Source organism: Paramacrobiotus metropolitanus, unplaced genomic scaffold (genome assembly GCF_019649055.1).
Source record: "Paramacrobiotus metropolitanus isolate TYO unplaced genomic scaffold, Prichtersi_v1.0 Parri_scaffold0000107, whole genome shotgun sequence".
NCBI classification, from domain to species: Eukaryota; Metazoa; Tardigrada; class Eutardigrada; order Parachela; family Macrobiotidae; genus Paramacrobiotus; species Paramacrobiotus metropolitanus.
The window spans coordinates 296,723-314,684 of NW_026570327.1; the positions used below are offsets into that span (position 1 = coordinate 296,723).

Genomic DNA, 17,962 nt, shown 5'->3' on the forward strand with positions numbered 1-17,962 from the left:
CCAAGAGAAACAACATCGGGCACTGATTATTCCCGACCAGCCAATCTAAATGCTAAAAAAACATCCTCGTTGTCTCTCATTTCATTAAAAGTTCCGAGGACAGACACTGCACTTCCTCGTTGAATCTCAATACTGAATCTCTGGCGTAAAAACTCCCCCGACCGTGGGTTACCGCTACATTACCGCTACTGTAACTATGGTTTGATTACCGGCTTTTGAAGAGCAATTAAAAGTTTCTGTCACTTCTTTAAAATACAATAAAAATAACTAAATACTTATATATATATATAATTATGATATGTGCTGTTCGAAAATTCGTTTTTGTTCCAAACATTCGCCTGTTTCTGTTTGACAAGTACAAACGGAGCTTTAACAATCAGCAGTCAGCGTGGGAACTGTGACGCTCCAGGACGTACTTACTACGCATATCGTACCGTACCGCGCACGCTTTCCACGATTTTAAGCGGGTTTATGATAATCGTTCTCGGTCTGTCCTATTTTAGAAAGACAAAGTCACAAAGATTACGCTTTTTCACGTGGACGTGGAGGATTTTTTACTCTTGCAGTCTTGCTGCCTTGAAATTTTAGTTTTCAGTGCCGCACTGACGACTTGTTGGCTTGCAGTAACCAGCAACTTTTGAGCGATTTGAGTTTTCAGAATCCAGATCATCATAATAATTATTTTGTACGTACGCCTCTAGAGGAAAGTTTCAACAGCAGTTTCCGTAGACGACGCTCGTGCTAAAGTTTTGCTGCCTTCAAAATGTCTGAAAAAAGCGCACCAAGCAGTTCGGATGGCCAGAAGCGTACATTGTCGGAAGCCAATCTTGCATCCACTTCACTACCGATACCGGGGAAATCGGCGACGAAAACCCCACCGGCTAAGAAAGCCAAGGTCAAGACGCCCAAGGGCTCGAAGCGCAATCCCTTGAACGTCGACCAGCTCATGGAAAAACTGAAGAATGCTGGTGTTGACAATCTGGAGAAGGTTAGTGGATGCGTGAAAGCAGGGATTGCCAAAGGTTTGATTAAGCTGGATAGCCCCGCCGATTTGGACAAAGTGATTGCAACTGCAGTGTGTTCGGAAATCCTGCCATCGGACTGCAATCACTTGATCAAGGCTACCTTGAAAATGGCCATGCATCAAAAAGATTGGGGTGAGCCGTAACTGTAAGCGTTACTTTTAGCCATGATTGATCATGGATGTACCTTGCAAGCAGCAAGCCTGTATTAATAATATTAAGGTATACACTGTGTACCGGTGTTACCCAGAACACTGATAACACTAACAGTAAATTTTGTAAGTACATTGTATTGTAAATAACAAAATTATGTTTGTTTCCTGAATTTTTGTGGGTTTTGAACTGCTAAAAGCTTCGTTCAGTATGAGAATTTACAGAGAACACTGTTACGACGTTTACGTACTGTCACTACTGTGTTACATGGTTTATTTTGTGTTGGTCCATTTTAAACTTCAAAGGGACATTTTTTGAACAATCTACTATTTGATTTCAAATTTTTGTGGTTTAAAATTAAATTACGCTTCACCGTTTCAGACTCTTGTGTTACCGGTGCAATCGAAATTTCATTTTCTTTATATGAGAACATCGTCATTAAATTGTTTTTCCTGTTTTCTGGCTTGATTGGACAGTTTTCATAAATTATTAACTTTCCTACAATTTTAGGTGGCGACGAATACAATTTCGTATCATACGAACATCCTGTGACTTGCGGCGGATGTGGAGAGGGATATTTCGTTTCGTGGGTGTGCAGTGGAAAACCGGACATCTGCTATTCGAAATACATGAGCCATTGCAACAAATGTCCCAATTTCGGAGTTTGCATCGGTCAGTCGTTAGTTTAACAGTAACTGGATTATGAAAATGGCATTTATTTGTTACGATAGTTCTTATCAATTGGTCGTTATGTTTACATGTTGGTATTGGTTAATCATGGTCTTCTTCTTATGTTCTTAATTGCAGGAGAATGCCGGGAGATCCATTGCGATAATTGTGGACAGCATTATTATGCTGGTTCACAGAAACAGATGCCGTGTTCGTGTGATCCACGCTTGGACGAGATGATGTTCGGTCGCGGTCCTCGCCGATAAACTGGATCACCGGCACATACGAGCGTGTATAACCGTCGCACTACACTGATCGCGGATAATTGCACCATCGTCGTCACAATTTAGCTGGAATACAATCCGGCTCTGCGAACAATAATCAAATTCTTCTCATTTTCAAGTTTACTGCTGAATCTTTATTACTTAGCCACACTGATTATGAACTATGAAGTATGCATTCTTGAGAGATGGTTTTGTTTAGTTATTAATACAATCGTTGGTTGGGTTGTACAGTACCTATACGTAAGTACGTGTGTGCTCACCATTAGGTTGCTAACCATAAGCATCCCTGAAACGGTCAGGTTGCAGACATCTTTGTTATCATCACTTTATACTGTTATTATGATCTACTATATACGAGAAGTTACTGGCAGGCTTTCGATTTGTTGGTGGTCTGTATCCGATTTTATTGTTGTTGCCAGTTGGATAAGCGAAAATTTTCGAATTATGCAGGATCTGTTTTTTAGTAAGCATTTCGTTTGTTACTTTAATAAAATTTACTGATCTACCTACAGTACGTATGGAGCGAGTCAATGACGTCTTCTTCAACAAAATATTTATCATATACATGATATACTTCAAAAGCGATGCCGAAATACGCGTAATAATTACAAAAAATCTGTTCACCAATCAGTAAATTTGTGACTACTTGTACGAGCAAAATATAAACGCCATCATGCATAATAAGTGATGGCTCCAAATAATATTGGAAATGAACGGTGGACATGAAAATGAACGGTGGACAAAATGAATAGACACGGGCAAAATGATATTGCCAATATACCCGTGTAGATTGGCTGCTGCCTGTTGGCATAAGGAAAATAGATAATTGTATATCGGGTAACTGTCGGTTAAGAAGAACAAGGTTTTCTAATTTTTTTATCTCACTGGTTGCGCCTTATGCGCAGATATTGGTGACATGCAGTACGAGTACGCAGCAGAAGTTCATAACCTCTGTTAAATAATACTGCGCCAGACAGTAGAGTCTGAGTAGACACTACAAACCAGATAATTCAAAACACACTGTCCCCAAAACAACACTCGTCTTCTCAATTTGTTTTGAATCAAACAACAGGATCAAACAGGAAATTTATCAACGGCAACATAACTATTTAAAGCATTGTCCGAATGCAACTGGTAATAAATAAAATGAACTTTGAAACCACATCATCACAACTCTGCCGACTTGTCGGTGAAACATCAAGTTTTCCGAAAGTTATATCAACAGCACGTTTCCATTGGCGAACTGTATCATCACATCCTGGACACCGAAGCAGTAAGTCGTGATAATTTATAATTATTATCAAACAGACCTCGTTTCACTTGTCTGCTCAGTAATTCGGTTATTCTACTCCTCCTTTTCCGCAATTTTTTTGTTTTCGGCATCGAAGTACGTAATCAGGAAATTAGCTCCTCCAAACAGTACCGCGTACAAGGTGGCCTGCAAGAAGAGTACCCCGATTCCTTTGTAAAATCCAGTCATTCCCGATGTTCGTAGGATGTTGGTAGCACACTGTAGGGGACTGCGATACGAAAAGACAGTGGGGATGGCATCAATACCGGTATCGAGATTGTCAACCGCCACTTTCGTGCCCTGTATGCACAACCTGCAGTACAATAAACATAAATTTTGATTGCGCCACAATAGCTAAGATAAAATTAAATCGGAACCGCATCAGACATACACCCAAAAATAAAGCGTCCCACAGTCTTTCTCGAAATACAGAGTTTCAAACTACACGTTTTTCGCACCCAAACAATCACGCAATGTACCCACCTATTTAGCACGGTTTCCACTGGGTAAAGAAGAACATCCGCAAATATTAAAGCTACCGCTCGAGCTTCATAACGCTGCAGCAGATTTCCAAGGGTTCCTTTAGTGGAGGGATTCTTCGATTTGCTAGGCAGATACATGCTAATCTACAAGATACAGTTGCATTAAACGTTAATTTGTCTAATTAAAACTATTCACTGACGGTGCGCTTCAAGCTACGAGTCTGTCTTTACCAAGTACCGAAACACCGGAAAACATTCATAAACAAACGCACTTATCTAAGCAGCAATGAGCAATCCTTAATACCTCATTTCGCTGGTGATCGGCAATATCAGGCAGATGCCGCCGGGGATCTTTGCGATGCTTCAGCCAGATAAACAATCTCCATTGACATGTTGAGGCAATTAGCAATTTGGCCATGAAATAACAGCCATACAGCGGACCAACAATCCAAACGGGCATCACTCTGCGCAAAGGATGTCCACTTCCGGGAATATGCCAAACTGAATAACGCATTCCCACCAGCTTGAGAAAATCCAGTGCATTGCGATGAGCCGTATTTTGTGTCGCCTGAACCGTTGCTTGCACCACGGCCGCGTAAGCCGGCCCCACAAGGCAAGCCCCCAGAAATTTCGCTGCATAATACTGTATCTTGATGTTCCACTCTTGATGGTGAAATGCAAAACTGCAAAAGAACTTTTCAGTTTTTCGCATTGTCTTTAATTCGACACTCAGGAGAGCCAGCAGATTCAGAACATCAACAAAATAAATTAAATAAATAATGGAAAATTTACGATACCTGGGAAGGCCGGAATAAACCGAGATTAACCCATCACAAACGAAAACACCCAGATCGAAGATCAGCACTCCATGGATACCTTTGATCAGAGCTTCGATTTTCTGCAATGCAGTAATCGTAAAGTAAAGTATTAATTTAATAGTGCAGCGACCACCGAACTAGCAAACCAACCACAGACATTTATCGATGACAAACAGACATCAATGAAGAAAGAAATAACAAAAATTTAAAACTGTGTTTAAACGTCTGATTCATCGTGGTGTATAATTTGTAAACGACAGCGAGAGCTCAACCTCACAAATTCTCGTAGAGACTTACATGCTTGTCTACAAGACGGTAAACAACAGGAACCAGGGACAGCGGCAAAATGTGTGTCTTCCTACTCCACGCGTTTACTTGACACTGGCGGCGCAGTATGACGAAAGGATGCGCAACAATGCGATGTAGAGTGAAACTGCAAAGATCAATTTATCGTTAATTTCTAGTACATTATAATATGAAAAATTAATATCGTACTTATTCTTATACCTATTTAGTATCAACGGACAAGATAATTCAAAATTAATAATATATAATGCAACAATACAAAGCATCAACTCATTCAACTGGCTTACTCAATAAGGCCACTTGATGTCGTTATTTCCGAAGTTTCCTCGTCGAACAAATCGGGATCATCCTACGGAAGGAAGGACAAATATGGTATAAGATTATCATCAACCTTGAATTCTTCTGATTATGAAACACGTAGCCGGATTATATCTAATAAGTTCAGGAACAAAATATACTAGTAAATGTCACGCTCGGTAACAATTTACTATCAGCTGATCCCGTGAATTTCCTACCTCGCAAAGTTTTATGCTGCGATAATTCCCCATATTAGCAAAGCAGCAAATTTCTGCACAGCAACTCCGCGGATTTCAAGGACTCTTTAACCAGGAAAAGTTGAAAAATGTTATGATACATAAATCAACACGGACTGCAAGCTTCCAGTTCCATCACACGAAAACACTTCCTACTTTCTAAACCCCTAAAACAAAATCTGTGTGCATCTCAGCATCTGACAACAAAACAGATTTCTGCCTGCAACGGGAGCTCGGTGACTCAGCCCACTGAGCCCAGTCTGGCATGAACAAAATCACTGATCGATCATACTATTGTAGTCACCTAGGGATGGCAGTTACTCACGTAAGTGCTTCACGGTTTACGAATGCGATACGCTGAGGTGTGCAGTTGCGGGTTGCCGGTTCAGGTCGTCGCCGGCTAAATTAACTGCGGGAAAACCCACTCGAAAATTTTGTAAAAGGTTACGCTTTCGGTTTATTGAAACACAGTAAAAACCAATTCATTGTTTGTTGTGGCACTAGGAAAAAAGGTTACAGTTTTGTCCTTTTTGGAAGAAAGCAACAAGAGAGCTTTGAGATGTTGAGCGCAACAGTTACGTAAACACACCCCTGCGTAAACGCTTCGTGCTGTGCCGTACCAATTAACATAACCATACTCGCACCAGTTTTGCGGCTGCGTCGTTTCCGTCAAATGAGATGTTTCAACTTGCATGTCAGTCCGCTCCCGGTTCGTTGCCTCTTGGAAGTCAGCTTCCTCCATTTTTATGGTTTTGTAACAGTACGTCGACCCACATCTCATTTCTAGTGATTATCCCTGGTTTTTTATCCTTTATTTATTCTCTCCTGTTCATGATTATTAAAGTGTTCGTGTTTGTATAGTTTTTCCTTAAAACACACTTACAGCTGAAAAATGCTCAACGCACTGAATTGTGAAGCAGTCCGCTCGGAGGACACTGGAATGCTGCCAGGATTGTATCCTGTAAGATTTTGCCTGGATTCGCGCTGAGCCCCCATTAATTGCGTTGAATGTATGATGTATCGGTGTGATAATCTTTATCCTTGTGCTTGTGTTTTATTAGGTCAGTATTCTGGATATCAACCTGACGAACGATCCACCACGCGTCTACCTGAAATCCGAAGAGGGGTGAGTAGTCCACGCGCGCACCATTCTACTAACGGGCACTAATAAGTTATTACCACAAAAATTTGAAATGAAGATGATGGAGAGTTTTAAGCGGTCTATTTCTACAGCTGGCTTACTGAAGGCTGGTATCCTCTCGAGGGAAGCCAGTTGTTTGAGCCCCCACCGCAGCGAAATCTCGAAGAACTCAAAGAGCGCCTGAAGACTCCTGGCTGCCTTGTGGAGGTAGTTCCCAGTTTAATGTGGCCTCTACGTTTTTGTTCAGCATGTAGTAATATGGCCTTTCATCGCTATAAATTTTCAGTGCAATTCGGAGTTTTATGTAGCTATGATTTTTATTCACAGTAATGTTAAAGTTCATCGTAATATTCAAGACTTTCCTTTGCGTGCGGTACTCAACAGTTTTCTGGCTATTCCGTACTGCAACAGTTGAAATTTATGGTTGATTTATTGATAGAATTAGAGTTTTTACAACTTTGTTTTGGAAGTTTTAAGTCAAAACTCAAAAGTAATTTGATATAAACTTATCGTAAAAACTGGCCTCTCGCTGGTTAAATGAACTTCCGATAAGTAGCTTTTTTGTAGGGCCATCCACAAAATTACCTGGTGTTTTATAATACTAGTACTCACTGTTATTAGTATTCACTATAATGTGTTACAGGCGCTGTATAAAGTGAGACACGGCGTGCCCGCTGCCTGGTACCGCGGGGTGCTGGTTTCGGAGGCCAAGGGTCTCTACACCATTGATCTGCAAATAAATCCTCCTCGCCGCATCAATCAGTCCATTGAGCAGCTTCGCGTTATTCACGATCCGGTCCCTTTAACCCGCGATTCCATTGAACGCCTGGTGCTCGAAGTACCGCAGGGTGCTGTGGAAGAAGCGACCAACGATCGCCAGCTGCAGACCTTCGCCCAGCATGGACAACTGGATTACGTTCGCTACGAACCGGAAAACAGAGCCATCATTGTTCTGGTATATTCATTCATTCAAATTCTGAAACCATGCTGAAATCATTTTCATGTATGGTTTGTATACTTCTTAGGTCTACGGTAAATCGGCTGCCCATCGAGCTTTCATCCTTTACCAGTTTCATACCATGCACGCACTACAGCGTCAGAAACTGAAGGATGAGATAGCCGATATGCGTAAAGAGCTCTGTACGTTGAGAACATCGGAAAACGGCTTATTCCGCTGTGAATTTACGGTCCCACAAGATCGCTTGGCTGAAACAGTCGGTGGTTTTGATGATTTTCCTAATTTGAAGCGCGCTCGTCAACTGGATGGGATTGTAAAAATTATGGCTAACAACAACCATTTCGTCATCACTGCGAAGAGCGAGAGCGCAATGAATGAAGCTCGGGATATGTTAGACGTGGTCACGGAAATCATGTATGTTGACCAGCCGTTTGTTGGCCAGATCATCGGCAAGCAGGGCATTAATGTGCAGACCATGATTAAGACCACGAATATTTTCGGACTGTTTATTCATGATACGGCTGAGTCGGCGCGAAATGCTGGAGTTGATGTGGAGTGGAAAGATGGGCATGTTGTTTTCGTAATAACTGGTTCTCGCGCTGCCACGGAAGCGGCTAAAATGTTGATCGAATATCAGGTACTGGGCATGCGGAATTAGTAGGGAATAAAATAGGATTCATGCTCTGTACTAATACGAGAAGTAATTGCATACATGGAAGTATTCATAACTGGTTTTTTTCCGTTAACATATCAGGTTTTGGGAATTGATTAGTCAGCTTATGCGTTTTACGAAAACGCTTATGAATTGGCTTTCCATGTTGTAGCTGGACCATAATCGTCAACTGGAGCAAGCACTTGGTCCACGACGAGTGCGACGTGGGGATCTGAGCCGCCAAGCTACGGAAGACCGTATGAGCAGCAGCCGAGCATCAATTGATGAGGGTAAGCCGAGCCAGAATCAGCAGGAACAACGCGCTGGAGAACGAAAGCCCAGCCAAGTTGATCATCGTCAAGGAAACAACGCTGGTAACCCACGCGTTCCTCCGCCTCAACCCGAGCCTTCGGGGCAGGGCCGACCTGCTGCGGAGAATCAAAATTATCAGGTACACAATGGCAGCATATCTTGTGAACTGGTAATGCGAATACGCATTACTTTACTCTAGTTGTTTACCGAGATTTCAAGAAATGGTTTGAATGTTTAAATTGGCATTCAAAGTCTGCTTTTGGGTATTAACGTTCTTCCGGTGTAAGAGTCGAAGACAGCCTTGTATAGAAACTGTTCGGAAAGGTAGTAGTAGTTCATTGTTGCTTCTTTTAGGTTAGCGACAGAGTTGTGTTTAGCGTACTTGCTAATAAATACTTTATTATTACGAACCTGCTCTTCTACATAGGAGAACGATAATCGCCGTCGAAGTATCCCCAACGGCCGACCTGAGGAGCCTTCACTGCCGCCTCGCGGAGGTGGGGGCGGTGGATATCGGGGTCGCGGACGTGGTCGAGGCGGCAAGGCTCCCTTCGGTTCCCGGGATGATCGTCAGGATTCAAAAGAATCGAATAACACCGAGCCGCTCCACGCTAACGCAGCCCCACAAGTTAATGGCCATTCTGATGTTGACTCCGAAGGATTTCGGCCTGCCAACCGGCGAAACCGCAGTGGACGTGGTAATCGTCGTGGCGGTGCTCCATCTGGTATGCGTGGCATATTTTTTGAAGTAAAATTACGTTTACATATTTACAAGGGGCAATCTGTTTAGCAGCCCAACCGGTTTCCGGAGGACCATCTGGTGCAAACCCCCAGAGCGCGTAGGTACGTATAGGATTTCTCAACCTTCCTTTTGCTCTCAAGCGGCTGTTGCTTTTCTAACTTAGAAATTCTAGATATTTTTGGTTTACTGTTAATGACATTTTTTTGTATGCTATGATAAACTTCGAATTTGGATACAGAGAAAAGCAGCCTGTGATTTTATTGTTTTGGCTTTTGTATCCTGCATGAATTGGGAGAGAACATAATTGTACTTGCTGTAATAACGAGTTCGATCGCTTTATTAATGGATGGTTATTTTTCAGCGAATGAGCGGTGTGTTTTGGCTTCGTTTTTTATGGATTATTGTAACCACAGCTCTACTTCCCTTAATCCAGTTTTGTTGGCAAAGGAACTTGCGGACCGGATATTTTCCTCTTGTGGTTTGTTATTTCTTTGACGGACATTAGGAGTGTTCATTCTAACTCTTTGGATGGCGTTAATTCTTTTATTCTGTATTAGTTGATGCTTTAATTCTGTACCATGCAGCCTGTTCCAGTACTTACATGGAGAGAGGATTCTGCTGAACAGTGTAGTCACTTTGAAAGTGCCTTTCTTCGCAATACTTTCATCTGTTTAGCTACTAAGTCAGAATTGCTGCCGCACTGATTAATACCAAACAGTCTATGTGATAAGCTTAGACCGGGGAAAGCGATGATTATTTTTCCTTTTGTACGTACAGTTTACGAGAAGTGAATAAAGGTTTTGTTTTGAAGTTCTCTTTATGGTTTGCGAGTAAGGTCTGCATTCGTCGGCCTGGAATTTAACTAAAATCTGTATGCAGCGGTAATGGACCTGGACTTGAAATCCTACAAATGCCGTAATCAATCAACGAAGATTCTACTTCAGTAAACAAGGGATATGGGCCATATGGCGTAGACACTAGAAAGGTCATAACATTATTTTTATATGATAATAAAATTATAACTATATTTTTGGTTTCAGATGATATGTCCTGGGCTCAATGCCTACTCAGATTACGTTTGGTTACTTATACTTGGCAGTAGTTTTCGTTAATTATCAAAAGAAAGTCCTGACTTAAATTAAATTAATAGGTCTCAACACTAAATAGGCGAGGCTAGCCATAGAACAGGTCTGTAAGAGTATGGGCCGTTTCCGATACACTACTGTGAAAGTGGAAAAAGCCTGCTGTACTTTCAAGTGTCAGATTTCCATTATAGTTTTGACGCTTTGGATATCTCGTACTACTCAAACATATGACATATCCAAATAATCCAATATCAAGAAGTTCCTCGAACTCTTAACTCGTTCTGCTGTGTTTTAATTTCTGGATCCAGTAATAAGGCATAACTGCAGTGAGTTTGTCCCGTTATTGATAAGCGAGTGCGTTTGGGAACACTGCCAGTCGTGTGTTTTAGCAACTACCAACCAGTGGCAACCACAGTGTGCATCACTGCATCTCACAAGTTACAAGTAAGCTGTAAAAATTAAAATGCAGGGCTGTAAGGGAAAGGGGTGAAAGATTTTTGGACTCTGTTGTATTCTTCATAACAATTATGTGGAAAAACGAAAGCTAAAACCAATTGATAATAATTATAAACGGGAAATTTATACAAATGCTCAAAATGGTCTGGTTTTTGGTACGTGAAATCGTATTCACGGTGCATCCACACTATGATTCCACAGCCTGCTGAAACTTTTGCTTACTTCATACGCACTCGGATCACTAATCGTGGCTTTTTTGAGTTTTTCCCCATTGTTTTATTGCATTATGCAGCCAGATGATTTAAAAATACAGATACAATAATATGGACAAAAACTGATGCGACGACAGTCTTGTGAAAACAGTTTGGGCGCGCAGTATCCAGTTGCTGTCAGTATCCAGTTGCAGCAACTGGATATGGTACGAGTACAGTCGTACTAATTTTTACATTTTTACGTCTTATTTTCATATATAGATATGTAATAATATGTTATTTTAAATGCGTCAAACGCGGCTTATTAGTAGGGTAAAGTGTAAACTGTGAAGTAGTAAAACGGTGAAAGTGCCAAAATTCTAATTCAAATTTATCGGAGAAAACCTCTTTTAATTTGCGGTTTTATTATACTTACCGTCCTTACGTTTAGCAGTTTTCGCTGCTTGAGACTTTTCGCTGCTGCTGCTTGAAACTAGTTGGTAGTTGCCACTGTCAGCAACATATACGGTATTTTATTTGTGATCGAAAATAACTCTTACAATTAGTTCTCGCGGTTTGGTTATTGCTGACTGGTCAGGAATCAGGATAATTACGATAAACTCTAGTGACGATATTTTATCAGAAATTTCCATTTACTTTGCGCTACCGCAGTGCACGCGTGTAATTCCAAAGAGACGGAAATCAAAATGTATGTCTGTGGAGCGAACGTTTTCTAGACGTGCTACATACGTTGGTTTGGCATTCGTTGGTTGATACCGCAGTTTGAACGCATCAAATTTGTCGTTTCTTGCTTGCACTGTAATCGTCACGTGCTATTGTTCGCGTGGCCGATCGCACTGATTATCATTATTAATATCACCCAACAATTCTGCAGTAATATTAATGCCAGCGAGCAACGACTGCGTGTGTAACAGAATATCGTAGAACTGTGATCTAGTACATAATTCGTAGTGTGTTTTTACTTGTTAAAGTTTGGTACTTTTTACTGTAATGTTTATATAACTTGTGAATATCTGTATTTCCGTTTCATTAAAGTGGTATGTGTCTCGATTTAATTAGCTGGTTTGCTTGTCGATTTACGTTTGATATTTTCATTTTGTTTGTAGTTTCTGACTCAGCGACAGTTCGGAAGTCCGATTTACGGAAGCAACTGCAAGTGCTCTTCGGAACCATAAATATATTCCCGATAAACGTGCTTTTCCGGATTATCAGTTTCCGCTCACACAGATTTCAAAATTATTATTCGGGAAAGTCGCAAGTTATTTGGACAATCATGGTCGTGATTGGCAAGCCCCGCATTGATTCCGTGGAGGATTTTTTGCAGCAGAATGCACTGGAGCCAAAGTGAGCCTTATAATAACTCTCATTTTGCGTTTCTAGTTTCTACATGGAATTATTCTGCACTTGCAGCCTTTTTGCTTAAATAGCAAATGTTGACAGCTGTTTTACCAGCTGACGTAATGAGTCTGACAGGTGTATTTTTATCTTCTGGAGATCGGAAATACTTTTGTGCGTTTTGCTGCAGTGTAATACCGAATGGTTTTAATGTAAGCTTTCGTTATAACTTATTATTGTAGTTATTATTCGTTTATTCTTTTAATTACCTAAATAAATATTTAGGAATGTTTTTCCGTTTAGCAATTGTTCGGGTGCAGTTGTTTCAATTCTTTGCTTCCGCTGTTATTACATTTGCGGCATATTGTTCAGTATTACTTCTCGTAATTACGTAAATAAGTATTTACTAATGTTTTTCCATTTAGCAATGTTATTGACCTCGGAGACACGACAGACACGGCGTCTATCGCCAGCACTCTGCAGACGCAGAGTTCCGTGCCAGGAGTGGTGATCACCATTCGCGGAGGGCAGCGTCGCCAGGAACGCCCGCCCCGCTATCCCCGTCCGAGCGATAGTCCCTCTTCGCGGAAGAGCATGGGCGTCCGGAAATGGCGACGCTACCAGAATAGTGAGTGTGGCTGATGGGGGCAAATCCCCGTGGCTGACCTGGAGATACGTGGTGTGATCACTTGTGATGTACCCCTGAATCATGCATGAGGCAACATCGGTCGTCAAGAACCACGGTGAATACCGCCGCTGTTCCCGTGCGCTGGCGATACGGATGTCGGCTGTTTAAGCCGGTTCAAATGCCTGTGAATGCGGTTTCTGTAGTGTGTTAAAGTAGCACATTTGCAGCGAAAATTAACCCATTTCCGGTATGTTATCGTATTTCAGGATAAGTGAAACTTTTGTTGTTTGTATGTAGTTTTAGTAAAAGAACGCTGTAACTTTTTCACGACGTTTACACAATACAAAACTATTGTGGTTGAAAGTGAAACTTTTAAAAAGTTTGCGTTTCCTTTTTTATTGTCAGAATTTTGCGAATTCTAAATGCTTGCTTGTAAAAATTTGGAACATTCCAGTTCGTGCTGGTCCGAAAAAGGGTAAGCGGTGTGTTGCGTCTTTATTTGAATTTCGTATGACTTCAGATTTGGGACTGCTTTCGGGAATCGAGGAGGAAGACAGTGTTGAGACAAGTTTTGCAGAAGACATTGCCGAGGAAACGTCGGGTGGATTCAGTGATCTTTTTGAAGATCCGGAAAAGATGCAAGCATGGGATAATTTTACAAAGATGTCCGAAGGCGCTCAGCGAAAGTTTTTGATGAAGATGGCTGAAGATTTCGAGCATCAGCATGAAAATTCGTTAAGCGGTAAGGTGCATTGCCGAAAGTATCAGTTCCGTCAGCTGTATGATTGCCTTTTTTTTTATTAGACGAACTGCCGCGGACGGCAGAAGAATGCTTTCGACGCATTGATCGTAATCTGCGCCGATTGGTTGCCCGCCGATCCCCACCAGTTGTAAGTTATAGTTTCGTTCAGTTTTATGACTGATAACTGCAATTTGTTTTTGAAATGCTAAAATTGGTAGGCGTGCTGCCGATTTAGGCCAAAGAATCGTTTCCTGCAGTATGTAAAAAATACAGGAAACGAATAACAAGAGACTCAGTCGCTTGTTTTCTTTTCATGTGATTTGGTTTGATTGATTTCAAACGGACAATTGTACTAATAATCTGTACGTTTGTAGGATTTGATTGAACCGATGGAAGAGGAATTGTTAGAGTTTTTTGGCGAACGACCTCAGGATATTTTGGATGTTATCAAGCCCGATGTGTACCATCGCATGGTCTTCCATGCGATCTGTCAGTACTTTGGCCTTAATTCGAAAAGTATGTTGCACTTGCTGTGATGTACCATAGCTATTTTGTTGAAGCTCACGCGTGTCATGAATACTGGAAACTTGCTTAATTCTATGATATATTGATTCCCCTTCCCATATGAGTGCATTTAGTCGTAAGTATATCTTTATCTGCATTTCTTGATTTTAGGTGTGAAAACTCGTGAAACCTGCCACACAAGAGTTCGGAATCGCTCACGGAATTTTTTACGTCCACCTCAACGCCTCTCAGTGTATTTAACGGAAAGATATTGTGGATGAGGCACCATTACTAAAACATTGATTGCTTAACCTCACCATTTTGTAGGGGAAGAATGCCGGGTTTCTCGGTGTTGAAAATGAAAACTTATAACGGGCTTTGTTAATTAACTTAATTTTAACTCCTGTTGTTAACTTGGATGTTCATAACTCTTTACTAAAGTAAGGTGCATGAACAAACCAGCAGATCTTGTGTGCATGTGTACATTGACTTTGAATTTTACGAGCTTGCATAAATATAAATATGCGTGTAAACTGTAAAGTAATGGTATGCAAGTTGTGTTACTTCCATCGCATTAACTTCTGTAGAAAGCGAGGAATCGTTGCGGTTACAAAGGCGTGTTGTGACCGCAACGGTTAATTTATGCAGGTTGACACTGGGATCTCGTACGGGATCGGGAAATCAGAACTGCCTGGTGCATTGAACCAAGGCAGCAACAACACCTGGTAGCGAAGCAATACTCTTTTTGCCAAATTCTGCAAAAACTTTCCCGTCCAAAATCGAATTATTTTTAAAAAATAGCTTATTGAAGATGGTCGAAGTGATTGTAAAAAACCAAACAAGTGTATCACAGCATCAAAATAGAGATAAGCTCAGATAACATCACCCGAACACACTCATTAGGCATTTTTTTGCCGCTTCCAGAAAGCTTTCACCTGTTCGTGCCCTTCAGGCGACACAATAATCACGCGTTTTTCATTATTGGTGAACATCACTACGCCTAGGTCTTTAGCGTAATCCCGCAGGCGCTCGAAATCGTTTAGACTGTTGAACTGGCTGTACATTGTTCCTTCCGAGAACTCCACGCGTTCACGTTCCATTTCCCACAGTTTGATCTGGTCTGTGAGCGTGGCCGGCAGGATGGGATTATTCTCACGCATCTGCGGGTGGGCGTGCATGCGAAGAAACTTTATAATTTCATCCGCGGAAATTCCTTTCGCCAGGGCCGCTCGAATACTTTCTCGAGTTATCATTCCCATTGAAAGATTCGGGAATCTGAAAGAAAATACTGTCAATGGCGTCAACTAGCGTTACACAACCTGCGATAGCAGAAGCGGCAAATGCATTGTCACTCAAGAAAAACTCAGTATCATGCAACATGTTGGGCCAACGTTGCCTTGTCAAATATTGTAATCAATAATTCAATATTACAGCTAAATTATCAAACAATTATTGAGGAAATGCTTCTGGCAGGGCTTCTAATTACCTGTACATCATTTCTGAAAAATAGCTCACAACCGCGATCTTTAGAGGTGAATCCGTATAAGCATAAACCCGATAATTTGTTTCCACAACCAAATAGCCTTCACTAAAAGCACCGGTGCTGCGCGCTGCTCCCACGCTCAGATTCACAACTAGATTTGTAGGATAAAATCTCGCAGATTTTTTACTGCGCATATAAACCAATCCATACTCTCGGAAATGTTGCAATGTACGCAACTGGTTTTGCGAAAGACCATTAGAGGAATAATGCTAAAAAGAAAAACCAAGTGCACTTAGACAGCGCATCCACGTTCCGATTATGTGCTAAATTAGTAATAATTCAGATAGCCCACCTTCCCAATTTGTGAGAAACTCAGCTGGAAGATAAATGCAATACACTCCACTAGATTCATGTTCCATTTCTGAACCGACTGAAGGTAAGCCAGGATAAAATTCCAAATCTGTGTTGGAGTGTCCATTAATAAGAAACGGAAGCCGTCGTGCGTAATGTCTCCTTCCCGTGACGAGTCCGGCCTGTCAACAAAAATACGAGCTTTGTAAGCGCACTTAAAAATTAAGATATCAGATTTTTACGTAACCGTCATTTCTTCAGCATTTAGCCATATCCAATCTACGCTTTAAAAATTAGTACGTATGCGGCATTGTATGCCCTAATGATTTTCAAAATATTCTGCTTTATCAGTCTTTAGCGTAATCCCGCAGGCGGAAGAAACTTCAAGAAAGCAAAAAGTCGTTTTGCAACGATTAATGATGGGTTGGTGATCTTTAAAACCTTTATTCTTTAAAATCGTTCACCAAAAACAGTGCCAAAAATTAACAACTTTTGAAAAATTAAAATTTCTAAACAACTATCATAATTGATATTTCACCTCCACATACGAAAAATAGGCATTACTGCAGTAAAAGCAGAAATCACGGCAGGCGATTAAGTATTAGCCGTACGAGTCGGTACGACTTACTTCTTTAACAATCCCGCATTTGTGAGCACTTCGCAAGTGTCAAGGGAAACTTTGCTGGATCCCAGTCCAGCAAGGAAATGTAGAACGGTCTCCCATCTCTCCTGTGCGTATGCTTCCAAAAACTTGGCATCCCTACATGCATTTAAGAAAACCAAATCAAAATGCATTTTTCATTAAATACATTTTTCGTATTTTTTTGTATTTATAAGTTACTTTTAACAATTTTTTCCATTTATTTATGTTTAAGTAGATGACGCGCTTTACCGCTCGCTGACTGCTCTTAAATCATTTGTGCGGAAAAACAACACAGACAATCCAAAGTATGCAATTTCTCGAAAACGCTGGTTTACCGTGGCACGGCTTCTTCTTCCGTGGGTTTATCGTCTCCGCTCCACGACGTTCGTCCACCAACGACAACAGCCTGAATACCTTCGCGAAAATCATCGCTCAGCTTCCATCCCATAGAGCCCGATGGTAAAGGGGCTTCTGTCCAGATTTTCAATTCCGTCAAGACTTTCAGTGCATCATCGTGGTCCTTCTTTCCTTCGGGAGTCACCCAGGACAACACGGTGGATTTCGGCAGAACATGTTCGATAAAGAGCTGCCGCAGCACAAACTTCTGCGCCATCGGCGGCAAATCCCGAAATACCGCCATGCACGGACAGGGATGCTTGTACAAGCTATCCAATAAGCTGCCCGGGAGGGATTTGAGATAGGCATACAAGTTCTTACACTTATCGCTGGCAGTCTCAGCTGGGCTAGCCATTTTTCTGCGGTAATGCAGTCTGTAAAAACACGCTAACAATTTCTACCGCAAGACAGCCAGCCCAGGAATACGGAGAGCCAGAACGCTTGACTCTCCTCTCTGTCAAGTCTTCAACAGCTGCCAAAACTGCAATTGTAAACTAAAATAATACCAATTCAAGCTACAACATCGGGATTTAGGAAGGGTGGTCCAGAGTCCAGAATATAAAAGAGATTAGAGTTATTTTAAACTTCAAAATGTATTCGCATGGACAAAACAGAATGACAGATGCAACAGACGGCTTGTGCAGGAATGCAGGGCCTTTCCGGATTTATAATTGGCAAATTTACGTGACGTTCTCCTCCGGGTGGATGGCACCGATCAAAGGGACCGGAAGTGTTCTCAGCGGCCCAACATCAGCGGCTTTCCT

The 17,962-nt window shown here is 41.5% G+C and overlaps 5 protein-coding genes across 9 annotated transcripts; 3 read left to right on the forward strand and 2 right to left on the reverse strand.

Annotated features, from left to right (window-relative positions):
- Positions 1–513: 513 nt before the first annotated feature.
- LOC129597651 (uncharacterized) lies at positions 514–2,573 on the forward strand. The gene is made up of 3 exons (XM_055495285.1): positions 514–1,157; positions 1,686–1,847; positions 1,983–2,573. The coding sequence occupies exons 1-3, from the start codon at positions 764–766 to the stop codon at positions 2,108–2,110; spliced, it is 684 nt and encodes a 227-aa protein (XP_055351260.1). The 5' UTR covers positions 514–763; the 3' UTR covers positions 2,111–2,573.
- A 581-nt stretch (positions 2,574–3,154) lies between these two features.
- On the reverse strand, positions 3,155–5,779 carry LOC129597634 (solute carrier family 25 member 46-A-like). The gene is made up of 7 exons (XM_055495267.1): positions 5,541–5,779; positions 5,313–5,374; positions 5,017–5,152; positions 4,699–4,799; positions 4,206–4,584; positions 3,903–4,045; positions 3,155–3,732 (listed from the first exon to the last, which is right to left on the reverse strand). The coding sequence occupies exons 1-7, from the start codon at positions 5,571–5,573 to the stop codon at positions 3,474–3,476; spliced, it is 1,113 nt and encodes a 370-aa protein (XP_055351242.1). The 5' UTR covers positions 5,574–5,779; the 3' UTR covers positions 3,155–3,473.
- A 454-nt stretch (positions 5,780–6,233) lies between these two features.
- On the forward strand, positions 6,234–10,173 carry LOC129597594 (fragile X messenger ribonucleoprotein 1-like). 4 transcript variants are annotated; one of them, XM_055495214.1, is made up of 9 exons: positions 6,234–6,519; positions 6,620–6,684; positions 6,792–6,906; positions 7,343–7,654; positions 7,725–8,294; positions 8,482–8,760; positions 9,049–9,346; positions 9,412–9,464; positions 9,725–10,173. In XM_055495214.1, exons 1-8 carry the CDS (start codon positions 6,451–6,453, stop codon positions 9,462–9,464), a joined length of 1,761 nt encoding a protein of 586 aa, XP_055351189.1. In that variant the 5' UTR covers positions 6,234–6,450; the 3' UTR covers positions 9,725–10,173. The 4 variants fall into 4 exon arrangements, with proteins under 4 accessions (XP_055351189.1, XP_055351188.1, XP_055351192.1 ...); XM_055495213.1 differs by having other exon boundaries at positions 9,412–9,460; XM_055495217.1 differs by having other exon boundaries at positions 9,415–9,464.
- Positions 10,174–10,633: 460 nt separating this feature from the next.
- On the forward strand, positions 10,634–14,791 carry LOC129597630 (R3H domain-containing protein 4-like). Of its 2 annotated transcripts, none has more exons than XM_055495261.1 (7): positions 10,634–10,892; positions 12,223–12,460; positions 12,877–13,079; positions 13,600–13,821; positions 13,884–13,969; positions 14,196–14,337; positions 14,497–14,791. In XM_055495261.1, exons 2-7 carry the CDS (start codon positions 12,390–12,392, stop codon positions 14,604–14,606), a joined length of 834 nt encoding a protein of 277 aa, XP_055351236.1. In that variant the 5' UTR covers positions 10,634–10,892; positions 12,223–12,389; the 3' UTR covers positions 14,607–14,791. The 2 variants fall into 2 exon arrangements, with proteins under 2 accessions (XP_055351236.1, XP_055351237.1); XM_055495262.1 differs by lacking the exon at positions 10,634–10,892 and adding an exon at positions 11,981–12,153.
- Positions 14,792–14,838: 47 nt separating this feature from the next.
- Positions 14,839–17,813, reverse strand: LOC129597629 (general transcription factor IIH subunit 4-like). The gene is made up of 5 exons (XM_055495260.1): positions 17,138–17,813; positions 16,788–16,919; positions 16,161–16,341; positions 15,812–16,077; positions 14,839–15,600 (listed from the first exon to the last, which is right to left on the reverse strand). The coding sequence occupies exons 1-5, from the start codon at positions 17,551–17,553 to the stop codon at positions 15,225–15,227; spliced, it is 1,371 nt and encodes a 456-aa protein (XP_055351235.1). The 5' UTR covers positions 17,554–17,813; the 3' UTR covers positions 14,839–15,224.
- Between the last annotated feature and the right edge of the window lie 149 nt (positions 17,814–17,962).